This window comes from Eriocheir sinensis, chromosome 33 (genome assembly GCF_024679095.1).
Source record: "Eriocheir sinensis breed Jianghai 21 chromosome 33, ASM2467909v1, whole genome shotgun sequence".
Lineage (NCBI taxonomy): Eukaryota > Metazoa > Arthropoda > Malacostraca > Decapoda > Varunidae > Eriocheir > Eriocheir sinensis.
The window spans coordinates 9851480-9879325 of NC_066541.1; the positions used below are offsets into that span (position 1 = coordinate 9851480).

General features: G+C 47.1%; 1 protein-coding gene across 2 annotated transcripts; it reads right to left on the bottom strand.

The window, feature by feature from the left end:
- Positions 1 to 341: 341 nt before the first annotated feature.
- On the bottom strand, positions 342 to 27643 carry LOC127006710 (thrombospondin type-1 domain-containing protein 4-like). 2 transcript variants are annotated; one of them, XM_050876932.1, is made up of 17 exons: positions 27521 to 27643; positions 14174 to 14319; positions 12972 to 13074; positions 12580 to 12682; positions 11403 to 11536; positions 10416 to 10620; positions 9922 to 10088; positions 9617 to 9794; positions 8075 to 8287; positions 6309 to 6438; positions 5742 to 5895; positions 5344 to 5514; positions 4960 to 5185; positions 4639 to 4829; positions 4257 to 4440; positions 3927 to 4028; positions 342 to 3025 (listed from the first exon to the last, which is right to left on the bottom strand). In XM_050876932.1, the coding sequence occupies exons 2-17, from the start codon at positions 14308 to 14310 to the stop codon at positions 2916 to 2918; spliced, it is 2508 nt and encodes an 835-aa protein (XP_050732889.1). In that variant the 5' UTR covers positions 14311 to 14319; positions 27521 to 27643; the 3' UTR covers positions 342 to 2915. The 2 variants fall into 2 exon arrangements, with proteins under 2 accessions (XP_050732889.1, XP_050732888.1); XM_050876931.1 differs by having other exon boundaries at positions 3693 to 4028.
- Positions 27644 to 27846: the final 203 nt, after the last annotated feature.

Genomic DNA, 27846 nt, shown 5'->3' on the forward strand with positions numbered 1-27846 from the left:
AGTGGCTTCCCATCTGACTGGTCATGCACTGCAGTACAATCCTCAGCATCGAAAATGTTTGCTTCCTTTGTTCCAGATTTGGATAAATTTCTCGTGTGTTTTGTGACATGCAGAAGTCGTGTGAATGATGGAAAAGTGGCATTTTTTTTAATATTACACTCTGTTCACACAATGAAACCCACAAATGCCAGCCAGTCACAGGCCACCACCTGTATAGAGAATGTCACATCTCTCCTCTCCCTTCAAAGATCTAAAATAATCTTTCCTCATATACTCATCCACTCACTTTACCACTGTCACGTCCTTCAGCATGAAATATTCAACCTAAACCATAGACCAGAGCAGATTAACTTCTTTAATTCATAACATTACATTGTTACACTTCATAGTCATAATTACAAAACTTCCTGGGAAGGCAATGCCCAAGTGGTCAGAGTATGGGGGTGGCGGTACACCATGACTGAGGAGTTCCACGACTTGCTGTATAGTTTTGTCCACACCTGATCATGTTCCAGTGTCATTGAGGGCTGTAGATCACAAACATACCATCCATCAAATCTGTCTTGGATTACAACTAATTTAGATAATAGTGAATCAGGGGAAAGCATAAGCAAAGTTGCCAATAGAAATTCATCAGCATGCAGACACTGAAGTTGAAGAGAATGACTTAACATCTGCTTAAATCTGCCTGAAAAGCCGTACACATGGCTTTTCCTGCTGAGTATAAGGTATACACCAAAATAATTATGATGAAAGTCAGTGCAGTTATACAGGTAGGTTATCCAAAAACAGTTTAGAGATCATGTCTGGCATGCAAGAATCTATCCTTCCTCTCCCTCTCCCTTGAAGGGTTATTTTTGTACACAATAATGGAAGATGACCATAGCTGTCATCCTCTTCATGGGAAAAATCTGGTTTGATATTTTTATGGGCATCAATGATACTATTTAGGCTTTCCTGAGGGGCACAGGTTGTCAGCTCCAGCCTGGGCTGACTTGGGCAGATTTTGAATATTAATTTATTATTATTTTCATATGGGAAACAACTTTATGATCAATTAGCAAATCAATTCAAAACATAAAGTTCTGTACTTGTCTTAAGGTTCCTGCTACAAAAGACACCTTACTTTTTCTGTCCGATGAATGACTTAATAATTTTATTTACTTCTTGCAAATACTCAACCTAATACTATTTATTTAGGAACTTAATTTCTCCCACTGATGGAAAAAAATACTCCCTACGAAAGCCCTGCTTACCTTTATAATATGATATATACAAACACCTGCTACCTACTACAGACCACTTAACAGGGAAGAGCCTTTAAGGCAAATTCTCCTTTATTGACCATATATTGTCCATCCTGAAGCTGAAGTTGTATCATAGTTTTCTCTCTTAACTATGCCTGTATCATCCTGCTTTCAGTGTGGCCTTAGGTTCATGAACACTGACATGGCTGGTCTGTGCAACACACTGAGGATTCTCCGACACCTCTGAAGAGAGCCTGCTTGGCTATATTTCATCATGCAATCCACTCTACATAATGTATTTTGTTATTAATGGATGTTATAAAAATATGATGATGATAATACAATAACATTTAATGTTTTATCAGCAACCCGTTTTTTATTTACTTTTTTTTTTTTTTTTTTAATTTTTGCACAGGACTCATCTAGGTGATTTTTCCTAACAATCAGGCTGTGTAAGTAATTCACAGTTGTGACAAAGTTTCTGTTTTTTTACATTTTTGTCAAGTGTTGCGCTGTGCAAATCTGACCCTTCACACTACAATGAGGGTTCGCTGAAAGCTTATCTGCCTCTCACACTCTCAAATATAGTGTAAATTATGAACAAAGATAAATGCCAAGAGATTATTAGTACAAAACTTTTTTTCATTCACTAGCACTGAGTGCACCAGTGAACTCCTTACAATGGCAGTGCTGTGTGAGTGCAGGCAGTGTGCTTCCTTTTGACTCACAGCCCAGTGCTTCCAAACCTATAAATGCTGACTATCATTCAAAATGTTATTCTGCTCTGTTAAAATATTTACAAAAGTTAATACATGTGCTTCTATATTGTGCTTTAATGTTAAACAAAACCTATGTACAGCTGCTATTTCTCCTTCATGCATGTGACTTTTGGAGTCAAGACACTGTGGAGACTAAATCTTATTCTAGACTTCATACAATTAAGAACTTCCAAGGCTGGCCATACACGTGCTTGGCTGGTGACTAAACAGAGTTTTTCAGTTTTGCCGTTTAGTCTCATGGGTTGCAGGAAGAGTTCAGTTAGGCTTTATTTTACATGAGGTCATATTAGCAACCCAAAGCTGCTATTTCATATTGGAACTCAGAAAAATATAATTGCTTCTTCAATAACAAGCAGCTGAGTAGTTTACTAAATATCACACGGCACTTCAGAAAACCATTAATCAACTTTCTCTCTCTCTCTCTCTCACACACACACACACACACACACACACTTTATATATATATATATATATATATATATATATATATATATATATATATATATATATATATATATATATATATATATATATATAGATATATATATATATATATATATATATATATATATATATATATATATATATATATATATATATATATATATATATATATATATATATATATCTATATATATAATAGCTTATCTTTTCTGAATTTTCCAAATATTTCTGAATACAGTTTACAACATAAGTATGTAAGTTCCTTGAAGGGAAACATTGTTCAGTAGTTCATGGAGCTTTTCTGAGGCTCGCTGACCTCCTGTGACTCACATAGGTCAATGACACTACACATCAAGGCCTCAATGAAAAGGGTGTACAGGAAGGACATGGCCCCCTTTCCTTTGTTCACTGTTTATTAGGGTGGGAGTGCAGAGCTGCAGAACCTTCACTCGTTCTTGGAACAAGTCTCACAGCACAGCTTGTTGTAGTACTTGAGGCGACACAGGCGAGCTTTGAACACAAGGTGGCAGTTCTTCATTCGGTCCATACACGACCCTGTGGGAAGGAACACAAGCACATTAGTCACCTGGTCTATCTTGCACATTATTGCAGAGTAAATATAATTTGTTTTATGTTGAAAATCTTACACTTGTGAAACTGAATGGGAAGAAGCTTTCATTGAAAACTATTGACTGTAGCAAAAGCAAAGCTGAGTGAAGAAAACTGAACCAGCAAACCAATCAAGAGGGTAATGATACTTCACTCTTGGATCAATAATGCTGCCGTCAGTTTACATATGACAATTAAAGAGGAAACTTTTAAACCCTACTTCATAGTGTTTTTTTTTTATCACTGAAGCACTCTGGGTTAGCCTTTATTTCTTTGTAACTGCCTACTTTTATCACACTAAATCTAGTGCAGGAGAAATAATTATATAGCCGCACTCCAGGATTTTTTTTAAACAAGGCCAGGCGAAGCAGGAAGCATGATGCACTAATGGCACAACTCAGCCCAGCCCAACCCTGAATATCAGCTGCGTTTAGAGCTTGAGGGAAGCCGTCCAGTAAAGGCCGAGTCTGAGCCAATATTTTGGAGCTGCCATTGGTCATGGTGTGACTCAGGCTTCTGCTGGCTACTCCCAGGCAGAAAGCAAAGTACTGGTGCAGCAGTGTTACAGGGAAAGTGTGAGTAAGTGCACAACTGCGTCAGTGGTCAGGGCAACCTGTGGACAAGCCGGGGCGCCAAGGCCTGCCAGGTCTGATGGGCTGTTGTTCCCTCCTCTTGGAAGGGCTGTGAGTAGAGTCCGCGATATCTTTCTCTTTTTCTCTCTCCGCTGTTTGAATATCCTGCACCGGGTCCTTGCTCTCTTCCTTGCCAAGCCTCTTTTCAGCTTCCATTGAGTTGGTGGTCTCCAGGGACTCGGGTGGCGGCCTCCAGCCGGCCTCACCTACATTACCTGAAGGCTGCTGGTCCACACTAGTGCCATCAGATGAGGAAACTTGACTCTGCTGGGGAGCTTCACTTTTGCTGGCATTGGCAACACTCTCATCTGCTTGTTCTGAAATGAAAAATGAGATTAGATAACTAAATGAAGGCATATTCGACATGAGTGGGTACATACAATGGCAAAGTAATGTTATGGCACTGCAACATACTGGTTTGGGGAAGTTCTTAATCATTAATGATCTGACATAATCTAGTCCTTAATTCCCGACTTGTCAATCTTTGCAACTGCTTTGTGATGAACCATTGGCTGCATCCTTCCTCTCTTGGCTAGTTTTCTTACCTGCTTCATTTGGGTCAAGCTGTGAGGACGCCGTGAGGGACTCGTTCTGGTGGCAGGGCTGGGTGTTGCAGGGCTGGCGGGTGTCGGGCTTGGTGGCCGCTGTGCACCCCAGGGCGGGCTCCAGCTCCTCGTTCAAACACTTCACTTCTCGCCGTTGCACGCCACTAGCACACGAGGCTGAGCACTGACACACAGACAAATACATAATATACCCCATGTGCTCAGCAGACTAGTACACTTATTTATATGATATTAGTCTAGAACTTACAGATATGGCCTGAGTAATAAAAAAAAGATTGATGTGCAGTCAGAGCTGTCTGCATGCCATGGTGTTATTTCAATAAAGAGTTGTTTAATTGCACTCTCTACTGCTCCACCTTACCTGCGACCATTCTGACGTGTACCACTGCTGGCTGCAGGCACGGGTGCACGCTTCACTGGAGTCAGGTCGTGGGTGGCCTTTGCACTGTGTCAAGTCTGTGGTGACGCGCCAGCGGCCCCTGAACACCACGCACACCACGGCACGCGAGCGGCGGCCCTCGCCACACTGCGCGTTGCACTCACCCCACGGGCCTGGAGGAACACTATTGTTATACACACCCACACTCACACATACAAACCCACACACCCACACCACACACACACACACACACACACACACACACACACACACATGCAACCCCCCCCTCCCCCACAAACATACCTGTGAACCACTTCCCGCCGCAGCCACGGTCGGAGGTGCAGGGTCTGGTGGTGTCGGGGCGTTGGTCAGGGTCACAGGAGGTCTCCGTCACCTGGTTGTCGAGGGCGTCACCGGAGCAGTGGACGCGGCGCCGCTGCACGCCCTCGCCACAGTCCTCGGAGCAGGTGTCCTCCCACGCTGAGAAGAACCAGGTGTCCGTGGCGCACGAACCCATGTCGCACAGCTCCTGTAGGGGGAGGGAGCGTCATATTCCCCGCTAGACACTTCCCTCCCACACCCACACCCACACCCACACTACGAGTGTAGTTCGCTTACCGTATATCACAACTAAGTAAACACACACACACACACACACACACACACACACACACACACACGGCTCACCTGGTTGCTGGGCTTGTTTCTGGCCTCACACAGCTCGTCAGCCACGGGCCCTTGTGCTGTTTTACAGGTCACCTCCCGGTGCCTGGTGCCCAGGCCACATTGCGCCGAGCATGCCCCCCACTCCTCCGCCACCCACGCCGGGGCAGCGTCGCAGGCCGGCAGTTCACACACCTTGATATAACGATACTGGACAAATCACTAAATAGAAAACGTCTGCCTTCCTGGAATACTGAAGCAAATCTTCATAACTAAAACATTACTTGCATGACATTTTCTTCTGTAAGGGAGATGCTCTCTCTCTCTCTCTCTCTCTCTCTCTCTCTCTCTCTCTCTCTCTCTCTCTCTCTCTCTCTCTCTCTCTCTCTCTCACACACACACACACACACACACACACTCACCCGGGCGTGCGCCATAGGGCTGGGGGAGAGGCAGGCTCCTTCGGGCTGCTCCACGTACTGGTCGGGGGACAGCCGCATCTGGCAGGTCAGGGCGCGGGTTTGCACGCCTAGGCCGCACGTCACGCTGCACGGCCCCCACTCCTCCGGCACCCACCTGGGACAGCGCAAGCGGTGTTAAGGTGAGGGGAGGACATGTAAACTATGGTGATGTGTTCATTATACTCACATGAGGGAAAGGAAGGAAAACGGAGATGGGGGAAGGAAGACCGGAAAGGAAGAGAGGGAGAGAAGGAAGGAAACGGAGAAGACTTAGAGAATGTGAAGCTGTAAGAAGGAAACTAAGGAATGGAAAAAGACGGCATGAGTGCAGAGGGAATTAAAAAGAAGGTTGAGGAAAGCATGGGTCTACAATAAAGAGGAAGGAGGAAGGGGAGGGCTGACTGGCGAGGGTAGTTTGGGTACATGAGGGAGGTGGAAAGAAGGGTGAGGAGCTATAGGACCAGGAAGCAGCGTAGGAAGGCGTGGAGGGATGGTGGAGGAGGGAGTGTGCCTTGAAGTGTGACCTACGTTGGCGGGCAGGGTCGTAGATTACACCGAACGGTTTCCTCCGCGGGTCGGGGCAGGTTTTGGCAGAAGTTGGTCGGTACTTCGTTCCCTCTTTTCCTCTTGACGCACGCCACGCGGGTCGTCTGGGAGCCTGAAAGAAGACGGGAGTGATGAGAAAAGAGGAGAGATGGAGAGAGTGAAGAGGAGCGAAAGACGAAAATGTATAGAAGGAAGACATGTTGAGAATGTAAACGAGAAAAGTGAAAGTGAAATGTATAGAAGGAGATGGCCAAAAGGAAGAAGAAAGGTGAAAGATGAAAATGTATGGAAGGAAGAGATGGAGACAACGTGAAGAAGAAAAGTGAAAGATGAAAATGTATGGTAGGAAGAAATGGAGACTAAGTGAAAGATGAATATTTAAAGAAGGAAACATGTGAAAAGAAGAGGAAAGGAAAGGAGAGTGGAGGGAAGGAATGAGAGATGGCGAAAATAGAAAAAAAGAGTACATAAGTAAAGATGAACGAAGTGTAAACCGAAGTAAGAAGTGAAAAAGAAAGAGTACTGACTGCCAACGGATAAAAATTCAGAAGTAATGTAAATAATTCCTTGACCCTACCACTGATTTTGTTGCTGAATTGTCACTTATTTTATTCATACACGTTTTACAAGACCAGCGAGGACAATAACTATACCTACTATAATAGTTGCTACTACTACTGCTGCTACAACTACTACCACTACTACTACTATTACTTCTACTATAGTCTGTTCACTTAAGCTAGATTCCTGGCGCCTAGGCAGGTTGGTAAGCTTGCAGCTGATTGGCTGCTCCGCTCTCCGCTAACACTCATGTCGAACCACATCTTGCATGCTTTAGTGTGACATGTTTCTATATTATATGCCATAGCTCACCTCACATACGAGATAGCCAGTTTTGGTTGACACCATCAGACTCAGCAGTGACTGTAGAATCAAGATGTATTGTAAAAACTCGACAAAACAAAAAAGAAAATGGTATTACGATGAGTTGAACTGTGATGATGTTAAAAAAATGTTTATAACATGTTTTAATTATGCTCACTATTTGCAACAGTTGTTCATTGACTGCAGAAATATATAATTACGTTACGTAGGAAAATCTCTCGTGAGCACGAGTGTAATCAGAGTGCAGATAAAGCTCCATAGATTGAAAACACAGGGTTGTTTATAGCAACATGTCACTCGCCGCAACCATCACGGCGCGCGCGACACTCATTTTTTTTTAACATCATCATACAGCGTGTCTCGCGCGCCGTGATGGTTGGGGCGAGTGAAATGTTGCTATAAATACGTCTGTGTTTTCAATACGTGGAGCTTTAACTGAATTCTGATCACACTATCGCGTTCACGAGAATTTTCCTACGTAATGAAATAATATATTTCTGCAATCAATGAACAACTGTTGAAAACAGTGAGCATAAGTAAAACATGTTATGAACATTTTTTTAACATCTTCACGGTTCAACTCATCGTAATACCATTTTCTTATTTGTTTTGTCGAGTTTTTAAAATACATCTTGATTCTACAGTCAGCCAAAACTGGCTATCTCGTATGTGAGGTGAGCTATGGCATATAATAAAGAAACATGTCGCACTCGAGCATGCAAGATGTGGTCCGACATGAGTGTTAGCGGGAGAGCGGAGCAGCCAATCAGCTGCAAGTTTACCAACCCAGGAATCTCGCTTAAGTGAACAGACTATACTACTACTACACTGCTGCTGCTCCTAATGATGACGATGCTACTCACCACCCCCACACGTCTCCGAGCAGCTGCTGAAGCCAACGACCTTCCACTCGTATTTCTTCCTCCTCGCCTTGACGCCGTTCTTCCCTCGCCTGTTTCCCTTCTTCCCTCTCCTCTCTTTCTTTTTCTTCTTCTTCTCCTCCTCCTGCTGCTCCTTCCACCACTGCGAGGACTGGATGGAGTTGCCGTTGAAGGATCGTGCGTCGTTTACTGGACCTGACGGAACGAAAATAAATAAATAAATAAATAAAACAAATAAAGCACATGAAATAATAAAAAAAACGAAGGAAAATCACGTTGTTCTTGATGATGATGATGAACCTAACAGCCATATTGAACCCCTTCGAACATTCATACGCTGTCACTATTATGTTTTGTTGTAGTAGAGGTCATAGCCCGGGCCTTATGCAGTCTTCAAGGCCACAAATAGCTCTTAATAAGTAGCTCACACCCGGTCACAGTGATAAAGATTAGACCAGTCAGGCGGAGGGCGTGGCTGAGCTGTGTGGTGTAGTGGCGAGGGAATAGGGATCTGCAGGCGACAAAGGGAGGGATGTAGAAAGGAAGGAAGGAAGGGAAGAAAGAATAAAAGTATGAAGGAAAGGAGGAAAAGAAGGAAAGAGTTAGGAAGGAAGGAAAAAAGGAAGGATGAAAGAAAGGCAGAATGGAAGGAAGAGGCATAAAAAATGAAGAAAGGAAGGAGGGGTAGAACCAAAGAAGGAAGGAACAAAGGAGGGAGGGAAGGAAGGAAGGTGAGAAAGAAAAAAGAAGAAAGGAAGGTAGGAAGGAAGGAAGGAAACAAAGGAAGGAAGGAAGGGAAGAATGAATGGATGAAAGAAAAAAGAGAGAAAGGAAGGAAATAAGAAAGGGAAGAAGGAAGGTAGGAAGAAAGGAAGAAGAGGAGAAAGGAAGCAGCTATTTACATGAGGCAGATTAAAGCCATCCCCGCCACCTCAGGGAAAGGGGGGGTGGGGGGGCTCGGTGTCTGCGGAATGTGCAAGGGGGGGGGGGGGGGGCGGCAGGGGCGGGGGGGAGTGGGGGGTCGAGTTGAGTGCTGTAGAAGCTTTGATATCCGAGGACGAGTCTGGAATTGCCTCGTGGAATACTTCCCGCAAATATGTTTGTTGAGCCCGGCGGAAGCAAGGCACGGCACACATGATGCACTGACAAGCAAGCCGGTTTTCTCTCTCTCTCTCTCTCTCTCTCTCTCTCTCTCTCTCTCTCTCTCTCTCTCTCTCTCTCTCTCTCTCTCTCTCTCTCTCTCTCTCTCTCTCTCTCTCTCTCTCTCTCTCTCTCTCTCTCTCTCTCTCTCTCTCTCTCTCTCTCTCTCTCTCTCTCTCTCTCTCTCTCTCTCTCTCTCTCTCTCTCTCTCTCTCTCTCCTCTCTCTTAAATCATTATTGACACTTTAGGATGATGCAGGATCTTTTTCACATCTCAAATTTTTTATCTTTATTTAGGAAGTAAGATGCTGTACTTCCTTATCCCTGGCCCTCAGACTGTGTCTCTTTGCCGCAGAAACAAACAAAAGATTCGTATTGACTAACCTGAGGGTGGCGTCCTGCTCGCGGGTCCTCCAGGCACGAGAGGGTTGAGGGGGTTATCGGCGGCTGTGCGGCGCGCCGCCGTGACGGGCACTACCGAGGACAGCCGCGGGGAGGCACCGTGGGCCATGGGCAGACGGTACTCGTACTTGATCCCCGGGTTGAGGGACTGGTAGAACAGCTGTGTGGGAAAGCATACATATTTAGATATGTATGTGTGTATGTATATGTGTATGTATATGTATGTGTGTGGATCAATCAATCTATCTATTTATCTTAATAAATATATAAAAGCAGCAGCATCTCACCATGACGTCGACGGGCTGCAGCAGGGGTCCCATGGCCGTCACCTTGTCCCCGGCGTAAGGGTCCGCCCGCTGGTAGGCGAAGGCGGTGCCGGATGAGTGGTAGTAACCCGACACGTTGGCCGCCCAGTTGCCATTCATGAAGAACTCTCCGCCGGGGTGACGCAGCGCTGAGGCAGAGAGGCGGGTAAGGGGCAGGAAATTGTCGTCGTTACAGGTACACCAAGGCTTTTTCCAGCGTCCACAGCCCTGTTCTACATATTGCTTAGGAATATTACAGCCATGAATGCCCCACGCTCCGGGAAGCATGGGCGTGGTAATACATGGCAGGTCTAACACGTATGCAGAGGGAAAAATGAAGCAGACTGACTAATTAAGGTACAAGGTTGGCGTCACACCTAAATATTGAATGACTTAATAATGATTTTAACACTTAATATTGAAAGACTTCTCGTGGGGCAGACACACGCAAACACAAGTCAAGGCGAAACACTCACCGAGGTAGTTGGTGGAGGGCTTCACGTGCTGGATGGTGATGTTTGCGGCGCCGCGGGGCAGGGTGGCGATCATATTGTATCCGTACGGCATCTTCGGATGTGAGAACACGCCAGCGATGACCCGACAGCTGGTGTTGTCACCGCCACACACGCCGCACGAGTCCAGCTGCACGCCGGAGCCCAGCACCCCGTCACACCCCAGAGCCTGTACCGAGACACATAGTATTAGCAAGCACACGGTAAAGGTAACTATTTTTTTTTGTGTGTAGTTATTATCATTTAAACATCGGTAACATAACACCACTAAGATCCCGGAGACGAGACAGGACATCCATGAGCCGCGGGGTGCACAGCCGAGGAGGAGGAGGAGGAATACAAAGGAATACATAGGAAGAACAGACACCAGAAGACCTGTCGGTCTATGGCGAGGGTGTCTGTTTACTAGGAGGAGGAGAAGGAGGAGGAGGAGGAGGAGGAGGAGATCCCGCCACACAAGGTCGGTGATCCCTCCTCGTCATCCATCAAGGGGACGCATCCAACAGGTGTGGTGATTCTCCCCACCAACGCTTCCTCCCCTCGCGTCACGCCCAGCCTCTCCGCCCACAGCTCCCGTCACTCCCACACGACAGGAGTGATTTTTTTCCCCTTCCTGAGCGTGAGTGACCCCCTTCCTCATGTCACCTGTCCCGAGTAGGTGTCTTTTGTTGGCTAGTGGACAGGTGAGGGGAGGAGATAGGCTGTGACAGGTGATATATGCGACACAAACACCTGTCTAGCGGAGTGACGACCACCCACACGTTGGACCACCCCGAGCCGCGTCATACCAAGTTACAATTTCCTGTTTTCGTGTTGACTTCTCTCTGCCCTTCCCATTAACCTCTTGTCTCTCTCCTTGGCCTTCCACGCACGAAACACACCTTGCTCCCATGTCACCTCTACCTGCATGACATCCACGCCCTTGAACAAATCACCAGGGCGTGTACTTACCAGGCAGCGGCCGGCTACACATATGCGGTTGGCGTCAGGAAGGCCGCAGTGAGTCCCGTCGATGACCGTGCGGTTGAGAGTCGCGTAGAAGCTGAGACCCACGGCACGGCAGTTTAGGGCACACGAGTCTGGGGCTGCCAAGGAGAGGAGACAAAGCTGGAGATCGAGACAAATGCAGAGATAGGAGTAAAATGGCGATAAAACAAGCAACAGGGGAAGACAAATGAAGAAGTAAAGTGAAATGGTAATGAAATAAGCTAAGAGAAAGACAGGCGAAGAAGGAGGAAAATGAAAATGAAAAGGTAAAAAGCTAGATATGGAGAAGAAGGAGGAAGGAATGTTGAAAAAAAAATAGGCTAGAGATAAATGAAAATGAAAAGGTAAAAAGCTAGATATGGAGACAAATGAAAAAACAGGTAATACAATAAGATAACGAGGAAGGCAGATAGAGAAGTAAGATGGTAAAGCGGAAAAATGAATATGAGAAGTAATACTGAAAGGAGAGAAAGTGATCTAGTTATCAAAGGGACCGGAGAAGGGGGATGATTGCCTAGCAGAGAACTAAAGTCAAATTGATTCCATCCAAGAAATTGTTTGAAACTGGATGGGCTAAACGGACAAAGGAAGGAAGGAGGGAGGATGAAAGGAAGGCAGGAAAGGAAACAAAACGAACGAACAAAGAAAGAGAAGAGAAAGAAAGAATGGGAAATGGAAGGAAGAAGAGGAGAGATGGATGAATGAATGACTGAAAGAATGAATGAACAAAGAAAGGTAGGAAAAAAGGAAGGAGGCGAGGAAGAAAGGAAGGAGAAGAAGAAAGAAGAGATGAACGAATGAATGAATGAATAAACGTAAGAAGGAAGAAAGGGAGAAAGAAGAAGGCGGAAAAAGGAATGAATGAATGAAAAAAGGAAGGAAAGAAGGAAGGAGGCGAGGAAGAAAGGAAGGATAAAAAGAAAGGAGAGAGGACTGACTGACTGACTGAATAAAACATGAAAAGTAGGAAAAGTAGGAAGGAAGAAAGGAAGAAAGAAAAAGAAAGAGGAGAGGGGAGTGAATGAATGAACGAAGGAAGGAAAGAAAGGAAGTAGGAAGGAAAGACGAAAAGAGAAAAAGAAAAGAAGGACAGAAGGAAGGGCTTGATGGAGTAAAGAAGGCAAAGAACACACATACGTACTGTCATAGTAAGGCTCCCACGTGTAGAACCTCCTGTTAAACGGCGTCTTGTTGAAGGAGGAGCACTGCTCCCGCCGGAAATCCACGTACCCGGGACCACACGCCTGTCAGAAGCCAAGAACAGGCAGAGGGATTAGTTTGTTAGTGTATTATTTCCATGCATGTGTTTGTGGACCCATCGTGAGGACAGAATAAGAGGTGGCCACACATGACAACACCGCGGATGGCCTGATGAAGTTTAACGCTGCTTGACCTGTGAAAGTCTTAGGTATTTGCAATGTTGAGTTCACTGTCATAACTTAATTCCTCCGTTCAGTGTTGCGGGTCATATATTAGGTTAGTGAAGACGTTTATAAGCTATAGTCTTTTTCCATTACCTGGTGCCCCCCTTACCTGAGTGTTACAAAGCTGGAACCTCCGATAGAGACCCACACACCGATTGCTGCCCCTGTTGTGGTTACTCGAGGTGGTGCGTTTGGTTCTGACTCTGCTGCGCCTGAAAGAGATGTAGACGAGTGAACCAAACACACACACACACACACACACACACACACACACACACACACACACACACACACACACACACACACACACACACACACACACACACACACACACACACACACACACACACACACTCTTCCCTCCCACACATGATAAATATAAACACCTTTACTCCACGAAGCTTGACTTACATCCTCCAGTATAAGCGACCAGGAGGAAGTGGAGGAACGAAGAAGGGTGTGATGTAGCAAGATGAAGAGCCCCGGGGAGAGGGTTCAAGGGGCGAGGCGGGGCAAGGCGGGGCAAGACGCGCCGCACAATGCCTCACGTAAATCAAGTGAAGGCGAGAGAACGAAGAAAAAGGTGCAGCGGTGATGGCGGGGAAGATTATGACCGAAAACTTGTCTTCATCACCAACACATTATGCGTTCTCTCTCTCTCTCTCTCTCTCTCTCTCTCTCTCTCTAATGGCGCCTCACGTTGTACACGACACGCAATACGATTTATTTCGAACTCGGTCCAGCTTCCAACCATACACAGCCAACACACTCAGCCAATACAGTGCACACGTAAAGCTTTCCCTATCAGCCTAGTCAAAGACCAATCACTCGGGTGCCTCTTTGATATATTCATACAAAAGTTTGATGAATTATGACCAACAATGCGCATATGTGTATCGATCTCTAGGTCAATGATACTTAAATGTCCTATACCATTCACTCCTTTTTTTAACCTTTTAATTTAACTAGTTCAAACAAGCCCCACCTCCAGTCTTCTTCCCCTGGTGACGCACATTCCCTTTCGTGGCGAGCTGCGAAATGTCACACCTTATCAGATAGCCGCGCACGCAGCCATAATCAAGGCGGCATTCGGCACCTCATTACCGGCGCTTGTCGAGATAAGCTAATTCCCGCAGCCACAGCTGATTAGTGCGCATGGAACACAGCCGGGCGTGCGCGCTATCGCAGTGGGAATTGGATGATATACTGCCGACACCTCAGGTCACGGAGTGCGTGTGCGGCCTGGATGGGGTGAAAACCTGTTCACGGGGTGGACAAGATAGACACTCTCAGCGGGGGCGGGGCACGAACCTGGAGGTAGCGAGACACTCGCGAGACTGGATGGAGACGCCGCCGCCACAAGATCTGGAGCAAGGCGTCCAGGCCGACCACTCGCCCCAGGTGCCGCCTCGGCCCCGCTCCCGCTGCTGCAGGCGCTCCATCACCATCCTGTGGACCTGCGAAGATAACACGCAATCAACATTACTCAACACAAAACAAATTTTACAAAATACATCAACTGCTGTATAATGCCCAAACAGAACTTCGTGCAAAAGTACATGTTTATATAGAGAGATTAAAAACTGGCACGGAAGAAGCAGCCATGGTTTATTTCTATGTGAGTGTGTGTGTGTGTGTGTGTGTGTGTGTGTGTGTGTGTGTGTGTGTGTTGCTAAGTACAATTCAGAGCACATGATAAAATATTCATTACTTCAAACCTACAATCATTTTTTGCAGTAAAAAAACACACACACACACACACACACACACACACACACACACACACACACACACACACACACACACACACACACACACACACACACACACACACACACACACACACACACACACACACACAGACACACACATGCTGAATAAGCGACCCTTGCAATGTCGCCGGCGCGGTGGGAGCATCGACGGCGTATCCTTATCTATTCATGGGATCGATGAAGACCGTGAACAGGGCTATTAATCACACTGCATCTTCAACACGGGCAATGCATTTTCCGAGTCTTACAGTTTATTTCGCTACCCACGGCATGACGAGGACCAACGAGTAGATGTCGGGCAGAGCAAGGCAGCGCGGCTCACACAACGTCCCCAACGCTCCCCGGCACCGGACCCGCTTGCCACCTGAGACTCGCACAGGTGTTTTGTCTCCGCGCCCCGCCGCAGCGCAAGTGAGAGAGGAGGGACGGGGAGGATGGTGACTCTGATAAATGGCCTCCTACGATCCTCATTCCCCGTGCTGGACATACCGCCACCGCCACAAGAATAGGTCGTGAATAAAAGGATCGAAGCGCTTTCATGTCGTATTCTTAACCTTGCTTCTTGATCTGACTTACTGCCTTCTACTCGTCTACTTTACTGCCACCACAACATGTCGTCGGTGGGAGTAAAGTAGACGAGTAGAAGGCAGTAAGTCAGACCAAGAAGCAAGGTTAAAAATACGACGTGAAAGCGCAAGATAAGAGGATAAGAAGCAATTAACAGATCAGTCAGCGAAATCAGCAGCTATAAAACCCAACACTTACCATCTATCATCCCCATTCATAAAGCTGTACACTCGCCCATTCATCAGTCTAGTTCATTGAGGTGGATGATGAATAACGACAGGCCGCTGACAGAACGCTTTAATTTTCTTTGGCAATATATTAAATTTTTGTGGTGCATTGAAACGTTTGACTAATGTGGCGCTGACGGGGTACATGACTCGCTTGCTTGGGCTGAAGAAGCGAAACGAAAAGTCAACCATATTTTCCAACCTTTTTGTCACCTATAATCGCGCTTTCATTTTATCTGGCAATGTATATAAAGTGCACTGAAACGTTTGACTAATATGGCGCTGACGGGGTACACGACGCTCCTGTTTATGTTGGAGAGGCGAAACGAAAACAATCAACCATATTCTCCAACGTTTTGTCACCCATAGTCTGAGTCACACGAACGGCCGCCCTTCAACCCTTTGCTCGCGACGCCGCCGATACGCCCATCCACCACGTCACTCTTGAATTCCCGACACAGAGCCGCCTAGCTGTTACCCGAGGAAGGCCCGCTGCCCCCCCCTCCTCAAGCGCTGCCTCTCCCTTCCTCCCCCAAACGCTGCCCAGTGCCAAACGCCCTCAGCCTAGTATTCAATCAAGCTTGTTGTCTCACTCGTGCTGCACTCCCTTCCTTCACATCCTCGCTCCCTTAAATGGACGAAGGGAGGATTGGGGATAGAGGAGATAGAGAAAAGGGAGAAAAACTGAACATAGACAGAAGGAAAAATAATGATACTGCATCGCTCCTGCTGTCCTTCCTTCCTCTACAGTCTACACAGACGAAGAGAGGGTAAGGAACAGTGGCGGCAGAAAAAGACTTGAGGGAGAAAAACTGCACATCGGTAAAAGGAAAAATAGTGATACAAAAAAAACGCTGTGGCAAGGAAGGATTCAGATCAAAGGGACAGATAAGTGAGTGATAGGAGGGAAGAAGGCGGATAAAAATAGAGGAGCAGGGTGGGGAAGAGATGAAGACAGGGAGAGAGTGGGAAGGGACAGGGATAGGAAGAAGAGGGAAAGAGGGGTGAGGAAGAGAAGACAGGGAGAGAGAGGGGAAGATGATAGGGATAGGGAGAAGAAGAAGAGGAAGAGGAAGGGGTAAGGAAGAGGAGGAGACAGGAAGAGAGGGATAGTGATAGGGAAAAGAAGAAGAGAGAAGAGGTAAGGAAGAGGAGACAGTGAGAGGGGGAAGGGATAGAGATAGGAAGGAGAAGAAGAGGGAGAGAAGGATGAGGAAGAGAGACAGTGAGCGAGTGAATGAGGGAGGGAGGGGTGAAGAAGAGGAGGGAGGAGGGGTAAGGAAGAGGAGGAGACAGGGGGGGGAGGAGTGAGAGCGAAGGATGAAGAGGAATGAGATTATATTACGAAATTTGTTTGTATAAAAGGAATGACATCAGTTTTATCTTCAGGGTGATGGAATGGCTGGGCCTCGCGTGCGTGTGAGAGTCCTTGTGTGGAGGTCTTCGCTCTGTTGACGTGTGGGTAAATACGGGTGTTTACGCCACGGTGCCAGATAACCAGAAAACGGGTATCACTTCACGAGGAACTGATGTAAAAACGCACCCACACAAACAAACGCACACAAAAATAGCTGATCTCATAAATTATAAGCTGGGGTATTCTTGTCTTATCAAATGGAGAACACACGCAGATTATCGACCTCTCGACGCTCTCACACAAACCCACAAAAATAGCCGATCTCGTAAATTAGAAGTTGGGATAATCCTGTTCGTCGTGGTATGAACTGAAAAAGACAAACGTAATCCTATACAGCCTTTAATGGAAATCTTGGGACGCTCTCACACAAACAGACACAAAAAATAGATTATCTGACAAGTAGACGCTGGTAAATTCGTGTCTTCGTATCAATCGGAAAACAAACATGTCATTCTATACAGTTTTCACCTGGTACCAGCGACGGGCCAAATTTTTGCCATGATATAAACCCCCCTAATATAGATGATGCATAAATTGATCACAAATGCATTGATATATATTATGAAATGGTTTGCGTGAGTGATGATTTTTTCTCATTATTCTCGCTTAGAGGGACGGGCCTTTAAGAAACATGATCCCCGCAGCTACCGGGTTAAATCGAACTCTCCGCCCTCTCTCACAAACAAATAAACAAACAAACAAACAAACATACACAAAAACAGCTTCTCTCATAAACTATAGAGCTGGCAAATTCCTGTTCTGGTATCGACTGAAGCACACACAAGTCACACTGCACAGATCTTTTTTTTTTGTCGAACTCACGGCGCTCTCACAAACACACACACACACGAACAAAAACACACAAAAAAAGGTTCTCTCCTACAATACAAGCTGGAATATTACTGTCTTGGTATTGATTGAAGTACACAAACGTCACAATACACATATTTAATCTTGAGCAGCTTCCTCCTCCTCCTTCTCCTCTTCTTTCCTCTCCCCTCTCCGTCTTAGCCCTCGCCCCTCGCCCCTCGCCTCTCGCCCCTCGACCCTCGCCCCTCGCCCCTCGCCCCTCGCCTCTCGCCCCACCGCCGCCGCCACATTCCCGCCACAAAAAGACGATTAATTTGTTCTTGTTGACTCAGTGTTTGTGGCGGGGCGTTCGAGTGGTTTCTGTTGATGCTCTCTCTCTCTCTCTCTCTCTCTCTCTCTCTCTCTCTCTCTCTCTCTCTCTCTTTCTTCTCTCTCCTTCCAGTCCTCCATTTTCCCATTCTCTCTATCCACTTCCTATCACCTCATCTCTTCTTATCTAAGCCAGCCCCCCCTCTCTCTCTCTCTCTCTCTCTCTCTCTCTCTCTCTCTCTCTCTCTCTCTCTCTCTCTCTCTCTCTCTCTCTCTCTCTCTCTCTCTCTCTCTCTCTCTCTCTCTCTCTCTCTCTCTCTTCAAGACAAACTCGTGTACATGACATGAACTTAGCAATAAGATCATTAAGTTACACGCAGCATTTTCATACAAAGGAATATTTATTATCTCGTACCCTCGCTGCCCTTCATTTGCAACATAAATATTAGTTCCCTTCAGTTCCCGCGGATCACGTCTTAGGAAACCAGCAATCTCTGTATCAGTTCTTTCGATACGAAGAGTAAGGAGAGGGAGAGAGAGATAAAGAGATAGAGTGTGTGTGTGTGAGAAAGAAGGGGAGTAGAGGTTGAATGTTCAGTGACTCTCTCTCTCTCTCTCTCTCTCTCTCTGCTTCAGCCTCCTTCCACTGCCTCTTCTCTTTATATCTGTTTTCCCCTTCCCACCTTCCTCTCCTATTCCCTTACTTCCCTTCCCTTTCCACCTTACCCTTCCTCTTCCTCTCCCATTCCCTTCCCTCCCCTCCTTCACCTTCCCCTCCTCCTCTTTCCTTTTCCTTCCACTTTCCTATCTCTCCCTTTCTTTCCCTTCCCTTCCCACCTCCCCTTCCTTCCCTTCCCTTCCCTCCCCCCTCCCCCTTCCCCTTTACCTCCTCTCTCCTTCTCCCCTTCCTTCCTTTCCCCTCCCACTTTCCTATCTCTCCTTTTCCTTCCCTTCCCTTCCCTTCTCCCCTTCCTTCCTTTCCCCTCCCACTTTCCTATCTCTCCTTTCCCTTCCCTTCCCTTCCCTTCCCACCTCCCCTTCCTCCCCTTCCCCTTCCCCGTCCCTCCCCGGGTGCTGACGTGGTGTACCATTACCAGCATGACGGATCACACAGAACATTATAGACCAGCAAAAACTACCCCTCCACCCCAAGTCTCTCTCTCTCTCTCTCTCTCTCTCTCTCTCTCTCTCTCTCTCTCTCTCTCTCTCTCACACACACACACACACACACACCAACATGAACCCAGCATATCACACCTGTCCAAAATAAAAGCTTCCCTCCACATTAAGCTTTCGCGCAGGTGTTTAATTGTGAGTCTCCTCCTGACGGCGATAAATGAACGTGTTTGTTTACTCAGGTGAGCCGCGCAGGTGAGACGAAATGATTCCCCTTCACACCTGATCATATACCCCTACCTTCTTTTAGTCTCTCTCTCTCTCTCTCTCTCTCTCTCTCTCTTGCTTTCATCTCCCTCCCGTCACTCCCAACTCTTCACTCACTCGCTCCTTGATTGCCTCTATTCCGCCTCACCTTCGCTCCTCCACCCGCCGACAACTCTCTCTCGCCCTATAATTTCACGAGCGAGCAGAGAGACGCTTCCACTGCATGCTTTGATCGGCTGGAATCGAGGGACGTAAACCGCGACTATTTCTGGGTAACGAGAGAGTGTGATGATGCTCTTAATTCCCGCTAACGAGGATCAACGTGGGAAAGACCTCAGATGAAAATACGTGGAGCTAAAAACGCCCTAAAAAAATAAAAAAATAAAGGCACACACACACACACACACACACACACACACACACACACACACACACACACACACACACACACACTGCAGCCTCGCCTTAAGCCGTGCGGGGGCGATGGACTGACTGAGAGCCCGCCACCGGAACCGATTACACTATATCAAAGCCCTTGCCGGAGAGAGAGAGAGAGAGAGAGAGAGAGAGAGAGAGAGAGAGAGAGAGAGAGAGAGAAAGAAAGAAACATAAAGAACTCACCTGAGGGACTGAATGGCCACAAGCAAGGTTATCAGTATCTAATCCTCCTTAATAAATGGTCTTGGCTTTCTGCTTATGAGTTTTACCGTGTAGTATTTATTGATGGGACCGAGGGAGGGGGAAGAGACAGAGAAAAACGAAGAAAGAGGGGAAGGTAAATCTCGGAGACTCTGAATCCCATATAATCTTTCTTTTTCCTGTTCCTGTTCTCGTTACTCTTCCTCAAGCTATTTTTTTTTTACCAGTATCTTATAACCCAGAAAACATACCACTCCTGACTTTCTTCGCATTGTTTGTCGCATCTATTATTTTGTTGCAAGTGGGTTTGGGGACGCGTTACTACTACCACTCCAACTCTCTCTCTCTCTCTCTCTCTCTCTCTCTCTCTCTCTCTCTCTCTCTCTCTCTCTCTCTCTCTCTCTCTCTCTCTCTCTCTCTCTCTCTCTCTCTCTCTCTCTCTCTCTTGTTAGGTAAGTAAGTGAGTGGGTAGGGGAACAAGGAGTCTGGAGAGAGATCCTTGGTAGAGTGGCAGGCAGGGAGGGAGGGAGACAGCTGGGAAGGAAGAGATAGAGGAAGGCTGGAATTGAGTCAAGAGGTTGTAGATGGAAGCGTACACAGGGAGGGAGGGAGAGAACTGGGAAGGAAGGGATAGAGGAAGGCTGGAAGGGAGTCAAGAGGTAGAAGTGTACATAGGTGTGGGCGAGGCAGGTAACAAGAGGAGATCTGTCTACTGAGGAGGCGTGGCCCTAGAAATGCTAATCCCTCTACAGGTGAAGAGTCAATTAAGTCGCTCAGGTTTTAGGAGCACCGAGTAGCGGGCTGGTTTTTTTATTATTGTTTCTTTTCTTGTGCCCTTGAGCTGTCTCCTTTGTTGTAAAAAAAAAGAGGTGCTACTTCATCTTCATCCCTGTGACTGTCTAACCAAGAGCTGTCCGGTGAGGCCCTGGGAGTCTAGAGAGGCAGGTTGGTATTCTCAGACACTTCATCCTCTCACATCAACCATATCCTAATCCCGAAAAGGAGACTAACCCATGATGAGTCCTTTTTGTAGGCTCATGGTGAAGAAGAAGTGTCAAACTACCACCAGGATCATGAAACAGCCCTTGGAAATGCCTCAAAACCCTACGAAGTCCTTATCTAATTGGGCGCAAAAATGTTTAAGAATATGAAAAAGGATCGAACTACCACCAGGATCATAAAACTACCCCTGGAAATCCCCTGAACTCCTATGAAACCGTTGTGAAATATGTATGCTTGGCGCAGAAATGTTAAAGAATATCAAAAAGGGAACCATAACTATAAAACTACCCCTGGAAATCCCCCAAACTCCTACGAAATCGTTGCGAAATATGTTTACCAGGGCGCAGAATGTGTAAGAATATGTATACCTGGGCGCAGAATGTGAAAGAATATGTATACCTGGCCGCAGAATGGGTAAGAATATGTATACCTGGCCGCAGAATGAGTAAGAATATGTATACCTGGGCGCAGAATGTGTAAGAATATGTATACCTGGGCGCAGAATGTGTAAGAATATTAAAAAAAGGGTCAAACTCCCACCAGGATCATGAAACTACGCCTGGAAATGCCTCAAACCCATACAAAACCCTTGCGAAATAGGTTTACATGGGCGCAGAATGTGTCAGAATATGGCCCGTAGAATCCATGGTGAGGCGGGGACAGCTTGAGGCGGCGGTCTTTCTCTGGCGTCTGGACTGTCCTAATTGCCCGTAAGAGGAGGTCGCGTCGAGGAGTACGGTAATCAGCCGCTTCGTCGCGTCATTCTAATGTTCGTCCCACCGCGAGATGAGGCGGGAAAGGTGAGAATGTTTATACTTCTTAATTATAGTGTGTGTCCCTCCCAACGTTGCCAGATTGTCGTACTCTGCCTCCTAAGTTTGCCGATTTCCGACCCAAAAACTGCCTCCTCGATCCCAATTACTGCCATCATATATAGTTATCGTTAAAATGGTTAATTATTGTTTTTTTTTTTTTGGCGATAGCTATGGTTCAGAAACCGGTAAATACGAGGCTCTGAGTACGATAATCTGGCAACGGTGGTCCCTCAGTCGTGGTGGTGAGGACGACGCAGAGCTGGGCGTGATGGTGAGGGTGAGGTGCCCAAGGGTGGTGTGCTCAGACGCTTCCGCCCCTCACGTCAACGATTTCCAAAGGCCGAAAGGGAGATAAGTCTGATTCTCCTGAGTGTTTTTTTAAGGTTCATGGTGCAGAAGGGTCAAACTACCACAAGGATCATAAAACTACCTCGGGAAATGCAACCAAACTCCTACGAAACTCTTGTCAAGTAAGTATGTTTGGGTGCAGAAATGTTAAGAGTATGACCCTTCAGTGAGATCTATATTCTCAAACATTTCGATCTGATAATGCCTTGGTAGAGGTTGTGGGTATTATTTTCACGGGTAGTTTTATGATCTATAGTGATAATCTGACAAAGGCTTCTACACTATGAACGTGGAAAACTCATGAAAACCAAATTAGTTCACTTTTTTGGCCTCTGGAAATATTTCTTGTTAGCGCCATAGCATAAGTTGTAGGCATTCATGGGTAGTTTTATGAGCCTAGCGATAATCTGACAAGGCTTCTGCTCCGTATGGGTAGGCGGTGGCTGAGTGATTAGCGTGCTGGGCTCACATTCACGGCGCCACGGACAACATCGGTTCGAGTCCCCACGCTACCACCTGGGATTTTTCAGTCACCCCGAGTGGCCTAAGACTACCCACATGCTGTCCAGAAGACCAGCCATTAACCCGCACTCTAGAAGAAATCGTCCAGTGAATCAAGAATGAGTTCCGGGGGCCAGCATGAGCCAAGCATTACTGGCGTCACTATAAAAAAATTGCCTGCGCCACGACGGGCTTGGGCCGACCATCTGGCCCATGAAGAAAGCCTACCGGCGCTATAGGTGGGGTTGTTATAGGCGGGGTTGTAAAAAAAACAAAAACAAAAAAAAACAAAAAAACAAAAAACAAACAAACGTGAAAACACTTGAAAACCAAACTAATCTACTTTTTGGCCTTTGAAAATATTTGTTGTGAGCCGAAAGCGTCTGGAAATACGTATGTGTCCTGACTAACGCGCCGTTCAAACTCCGCCACCGTGACACTCGACGTTGCTCTTGATAACATTTACACAGGCGATATCTGCTCAAAGGGAGGGAAGTGAACGCAGGAAATGGCTGTCGTTTTGCCCAATTTCAAAGTTTTCCGTCCCATTACTCGGCATTCGTTCACAGCAGACACAGACGGGAGGAGAAAGAGGAGAGGGCGAAGGAAAAGGAGGAGGAGGAGGAGGAGGAGGAGGAGGAGGAGGAGGAGGAGGAGGACGAGGAGAGGGAGGAAGAGGAGGTGTAAGCACTTGTTCACACCAGACACAAACGGATAGTAGGAGGAGGCGACGAAGGAGAAAAAGGCGAAAGAGGAGGAAAAGGAGAAAAAGGAGAAGGAGAAGAAGGAGGAGAAGGAGGAAGAGGAGGTGTGAGCATTAGTTCACACCAGACTCAAACGGAGAGTAGGAGGATGCGACGAAGGAGGAAAAAGGAAAAGGAGGAGGAAAAGAAGAAAAAGGAGAAGGAGAAGAAGGAGGAGAAGGAGTAGGAGGAAGAGGAGGTGTGGGCATTACTTCACACCAGATACGGATGGGGAGTAGAAGGCGGGGGCGGCGGCGGAGAAGGACACGAAGTAGAAGGGAGAAAGGGGAAGAAGAGGTGGTGTTAGCGTGGTGATGAGAGCGTATACGAGGCGCTGCGGGTACTCTCGGGGACTCGGTGGGTTATTAAGCGGCACAGACGAAGGATAATTAGACGATTCACCGACGCTTAAGGACAAGGCGGCGCAACCCTCGACGTGCGAAATAAGGCTCCGAGCGAACACCTCAGTTGATAAGTCATCCTCGTGTGTGTGGAGGAGGAGGAGGAGGAGAAGAAGGAGGAGGAGGAGGAGGAGGAGGAGATTTACTGTCCGTCTTGTATCACTTAAGAACACTACTCTCATCTCTCGCTTTTTTTCCCTGTTTTCTTTTTCCTTTATTTTTTCTGCTCTGCTCATCTCCTGTCCGTCCCTCCCCGCGTCCCTCCCTCCCTTTCACCGCCTCTTGGAGAAAGCTAAACAAAAAGGGATGATTTTTTCCTCTTTACGATCGACTGGACGAAGTAAGCTGCTTTTTACGTCTTTCTTTAAATCCTCTAAAAGCCTTCGCCTGACTGTCTTCGAGCGTGTAAGAGGGCGAGGGGCGGAAGGCCAGATGGAGGAGGCGACACGCTGCCTGGACCTCGCCTCAGCACGCGCGCTCCTCAGGGTCACATTTTCAAACATTTCGGCGTCCAGGCACACATAATTGACAGGCTTTAGTATATAGGAGTTTTGGGCATATTTCAGGTGTAGTTGTATGACCCTGGTGATAGTATGACCCTCCTTCTGTACCATGAACCTAAAAAAACACTCATTATAACGCGACTGATCTCCTTGTTGGTTTTTGGAAGTGGTCGATGTGATGGGTGGATGCGTTTGACAATACCAACCACAGTTTCTATACAGTGACACTTCTCGGCTTTCACGACCACAATTTGCTATCATAGTTATACCTCGTAGAACCTTAACGCGTACAACTGTTTCTGGTGCTTTTAGGATAATCAGAGAGAAGCTATAGCAAAGATTAAAGGCAGGAGCAGTGAGTTTATCGACCGTTGAGCTTTTGACTATAAAAAAAGGCAAGATGTCGATACGAATGGCTTCACAGTTAGGATTCATCGACTTCCAACGTGCCAGTAAAATTATGTTCAAACGTGGGAACGACTGAGATTATTCAGCCACACTCCCACTCAAACACACACACACACACACACACACACACACACACACACACACACACACACGCACACACGCGCAGAAGACAGCCAGCCTGATGTATTTATGGATTTCCGGGTAGTGTGGAGGCGTCGCAGGAGCGCCTCCACCTGTCAACACAAACACCTGAAATTTTAGCGTCACGTGCTAGGCTGAGGGGCGGGAAGGTGCTTTTCCTCCGGCAGGTGAAGGGAAACACGCGGCGGGAGGCGAGGCGAAGGAACACTAAAGATTCTTGCTATTATTACTATATTCATTATTATCAATGTGTATTTATTGTTCCTATTCGTTCTTGTTCCTGTTCGTGTTGTTCTTCTCGTTCTTCTTGTTTTTCTTCTTGTTCTTCCTCTTCTTGTTCTTTTACTTCTCCTTTCTCTTCTTCTTCTTCTTCTTCTTCTTCTTCTTCTTCTTCTTCTTCTTCTTCTTATTATTATTATTATTATTATTATTATTTTTATTATTATTATTATTTTTATTATTATTTTTTTCTTTCTTCTTCTTCTTCTTCTTCTCCTTCTGCTTCCTCTTCTTCTTCTTCTCCATTTTCTATTTATTATTATTATCTTTTTTATCATAATTGTTACTGTCACTATTGCTATTAAAACAAATCTCCTTCACCATGTATTCTTTTTATCAGCAAGTCGTATTGTCTTCGTCCATCGTCTGTGTATATATGAGAGTGTTCGTCTGTCTGTCTGCCTGCATGCCTACTTAAGTAAAAGGGCTTCAGGCAGACAATAAATAAGTCATGATGAAGGTAGTTTAAATGATAGCTTTTGCTTGGCCACGTGACTCCGCTTGCGTAAGTCGCTTGTACGTGTCTCCCCGAAACCCTCGCCTTTAATTTTGCGTTCAGGCGACTTTAATTGTTGCCTGGCGACGGAGTGTGACGTGGGCGTGTTTGTTTACCTCCCCGCGCGCTGGCACCGAGGCAGGCAGAGAGAGACAGAGGCACGGGGAGGCAGGGGGAGGTAGGGAGAGGCAGGGGAGGCAGGCAAAGGCAGAACAAGGCAGGGGGAGATAGGGGGAGGCGGAGGAAGGCAGGGGGAGGCAGGAACAGACAAAGGGAGGCAGGCAGAGGTGGGGGGAGGCAGGCAGAGACAGGGGAAGGCAGGGGGAAGCAGGGTGAGTTGGGGGGAGACAGGCAGAGGCAGAGAGAAGCAGGGGTAGGCTGGCAGAGGCAGGGAGAGGCAGGGGGAAGCAGGGGGAGGCAGGCAGAGGCAGGTGGAAGAAGGTGAAGGCATGTGAAGGCAGGGAGAGGCAGGGGGAGGAAGACAGAAGCGTGGAGAGCAGGGAAAGGCAGGGGCAGGCAGAGGCAAGGGGAGGGGGTAAGAAGCAGGGTGAGGCGGGCAACCACTCCTGACTTTCTTCGCATTGAGTGTTTGTCGCATCTATTATTTTGTTGCAAGTGGGTTTGAGGACGCGTTACTACTACCACTCTCTCTCTCTCTCTCTCTCTCTCTCTCTCTCTCTCTCTCTCTCTCTCTCTCTCTCTCTCTCTCTCTCTCTCTCTCTCTGTCAAATACACACAAACAGACGCAGATTGAGAGAGAGAGAGAGAGAGAGAGAGAGAGAGAGAGAGAGAGAGAGAGAGAAACGAGAAAGAGATAGAGAGTCAGCAAGGGTACAAGCAAACATATTTTTCTGGTTTCATGAGGCGGCGATCGAAGCACCCGTCCGAGGCGTGTGTGGGGCTTTACCCAGGCGACGAGACCGAAGCTTTAGTCCCGCGAATCCACCTTAAGCAACTAAACCCCAAGATAAAGAGAAAAAGGAGAGGAAAGGGGTGGGGATGGTAGGGACGGGGGAGGGGGATAATGGGGGAAAGGGGATAGTGGAGGGAGGGAGAGAGGGATAGAGGGGGGAGTGGGAGGCGAGAGAGGGAGTGGGAAGAGAAAGGGGGATAGAGGGGGAAGGGGGAGGGGAATAGAAGGTGTAGGGAGAGGGAGGGAGGATGGAGTGGGAAGGGGGAAGGAGGAGGGAGGGAGAAGGATAGATAAATGAGGAGAGGGATAACGGGGGAACAGAGGGAGGGGGATAGAAAGAGAGGGATAGAAAGAGAGGGATAGAGGAGGGAGTGGGGAGGGAAGGAGAGGGGGGAGGATGGAACTTTACTACAGGGACACTCGCCATTCTCCGAGCGTTCAAAACGAGAGTGACAACCTTGATGAAATTACTAGACTTACTTTTTTTTCTTATGTATCTTCCTCCATATACAGATTCAAGCCACCATTACCATACACCCCTGCCACAAACGCTGCACACACACACACACACACACACACACACACACACACACACACACATGAAGCAACAGTAACACGTATTTTCGCTGAGGTCTGTGAAGGCTATCATGCTCCTAGGCTGCCAGTCAAGGTCACATTCTCTGGGGCATCAAGCACCACCACCACCACCACCGCTATCATCACCACCACTATTATCACCACCACTAAAGCTTACCCTGTCAACGTTACCATCACCTCCATTAGTAACCTTAACGCTGTCATCACCACCCCCACCACCACTACTAAAGCTTTCCCTGTCATCGTCACCCCCACCATGAACACCAGCATCATCACCTCCATCAGTAACGTTAACGCTTTCATTATCGTCATCTCCACCTGCGATACCACCTTCCCCATCCCCACCACTATATCATCACCACCACCAGCACCACCCTCGGCACTCACCTCCTCGGGGTAGCTGTGTTGCTGTGCCGTGGTGCCGCAGCTGAGGAACAAGTACAGCAGCAGCGGCAGGAGGAACACGGCGGGCAGCTGGTAGGGGCGCGGCCGCTCGCTTCTGGGGACAAGATGAAAGGGGTCAATGTTTAGAGAAGGCGAAGAGTGAAGAGGTGCCAAGATTATATAATGGTATAGAAGCTTTTAAATAATCAACTGTAGTAGTAAAACAGTCTACAGTAAGTTCAGCTGGTGTGTGTGTGTGTGTGTGTGTGTGTGTGTGTGTGTGTGTGTGTGGGTGGGGCCTGTGTGTTACTGGTGACTAGCTAATGAAC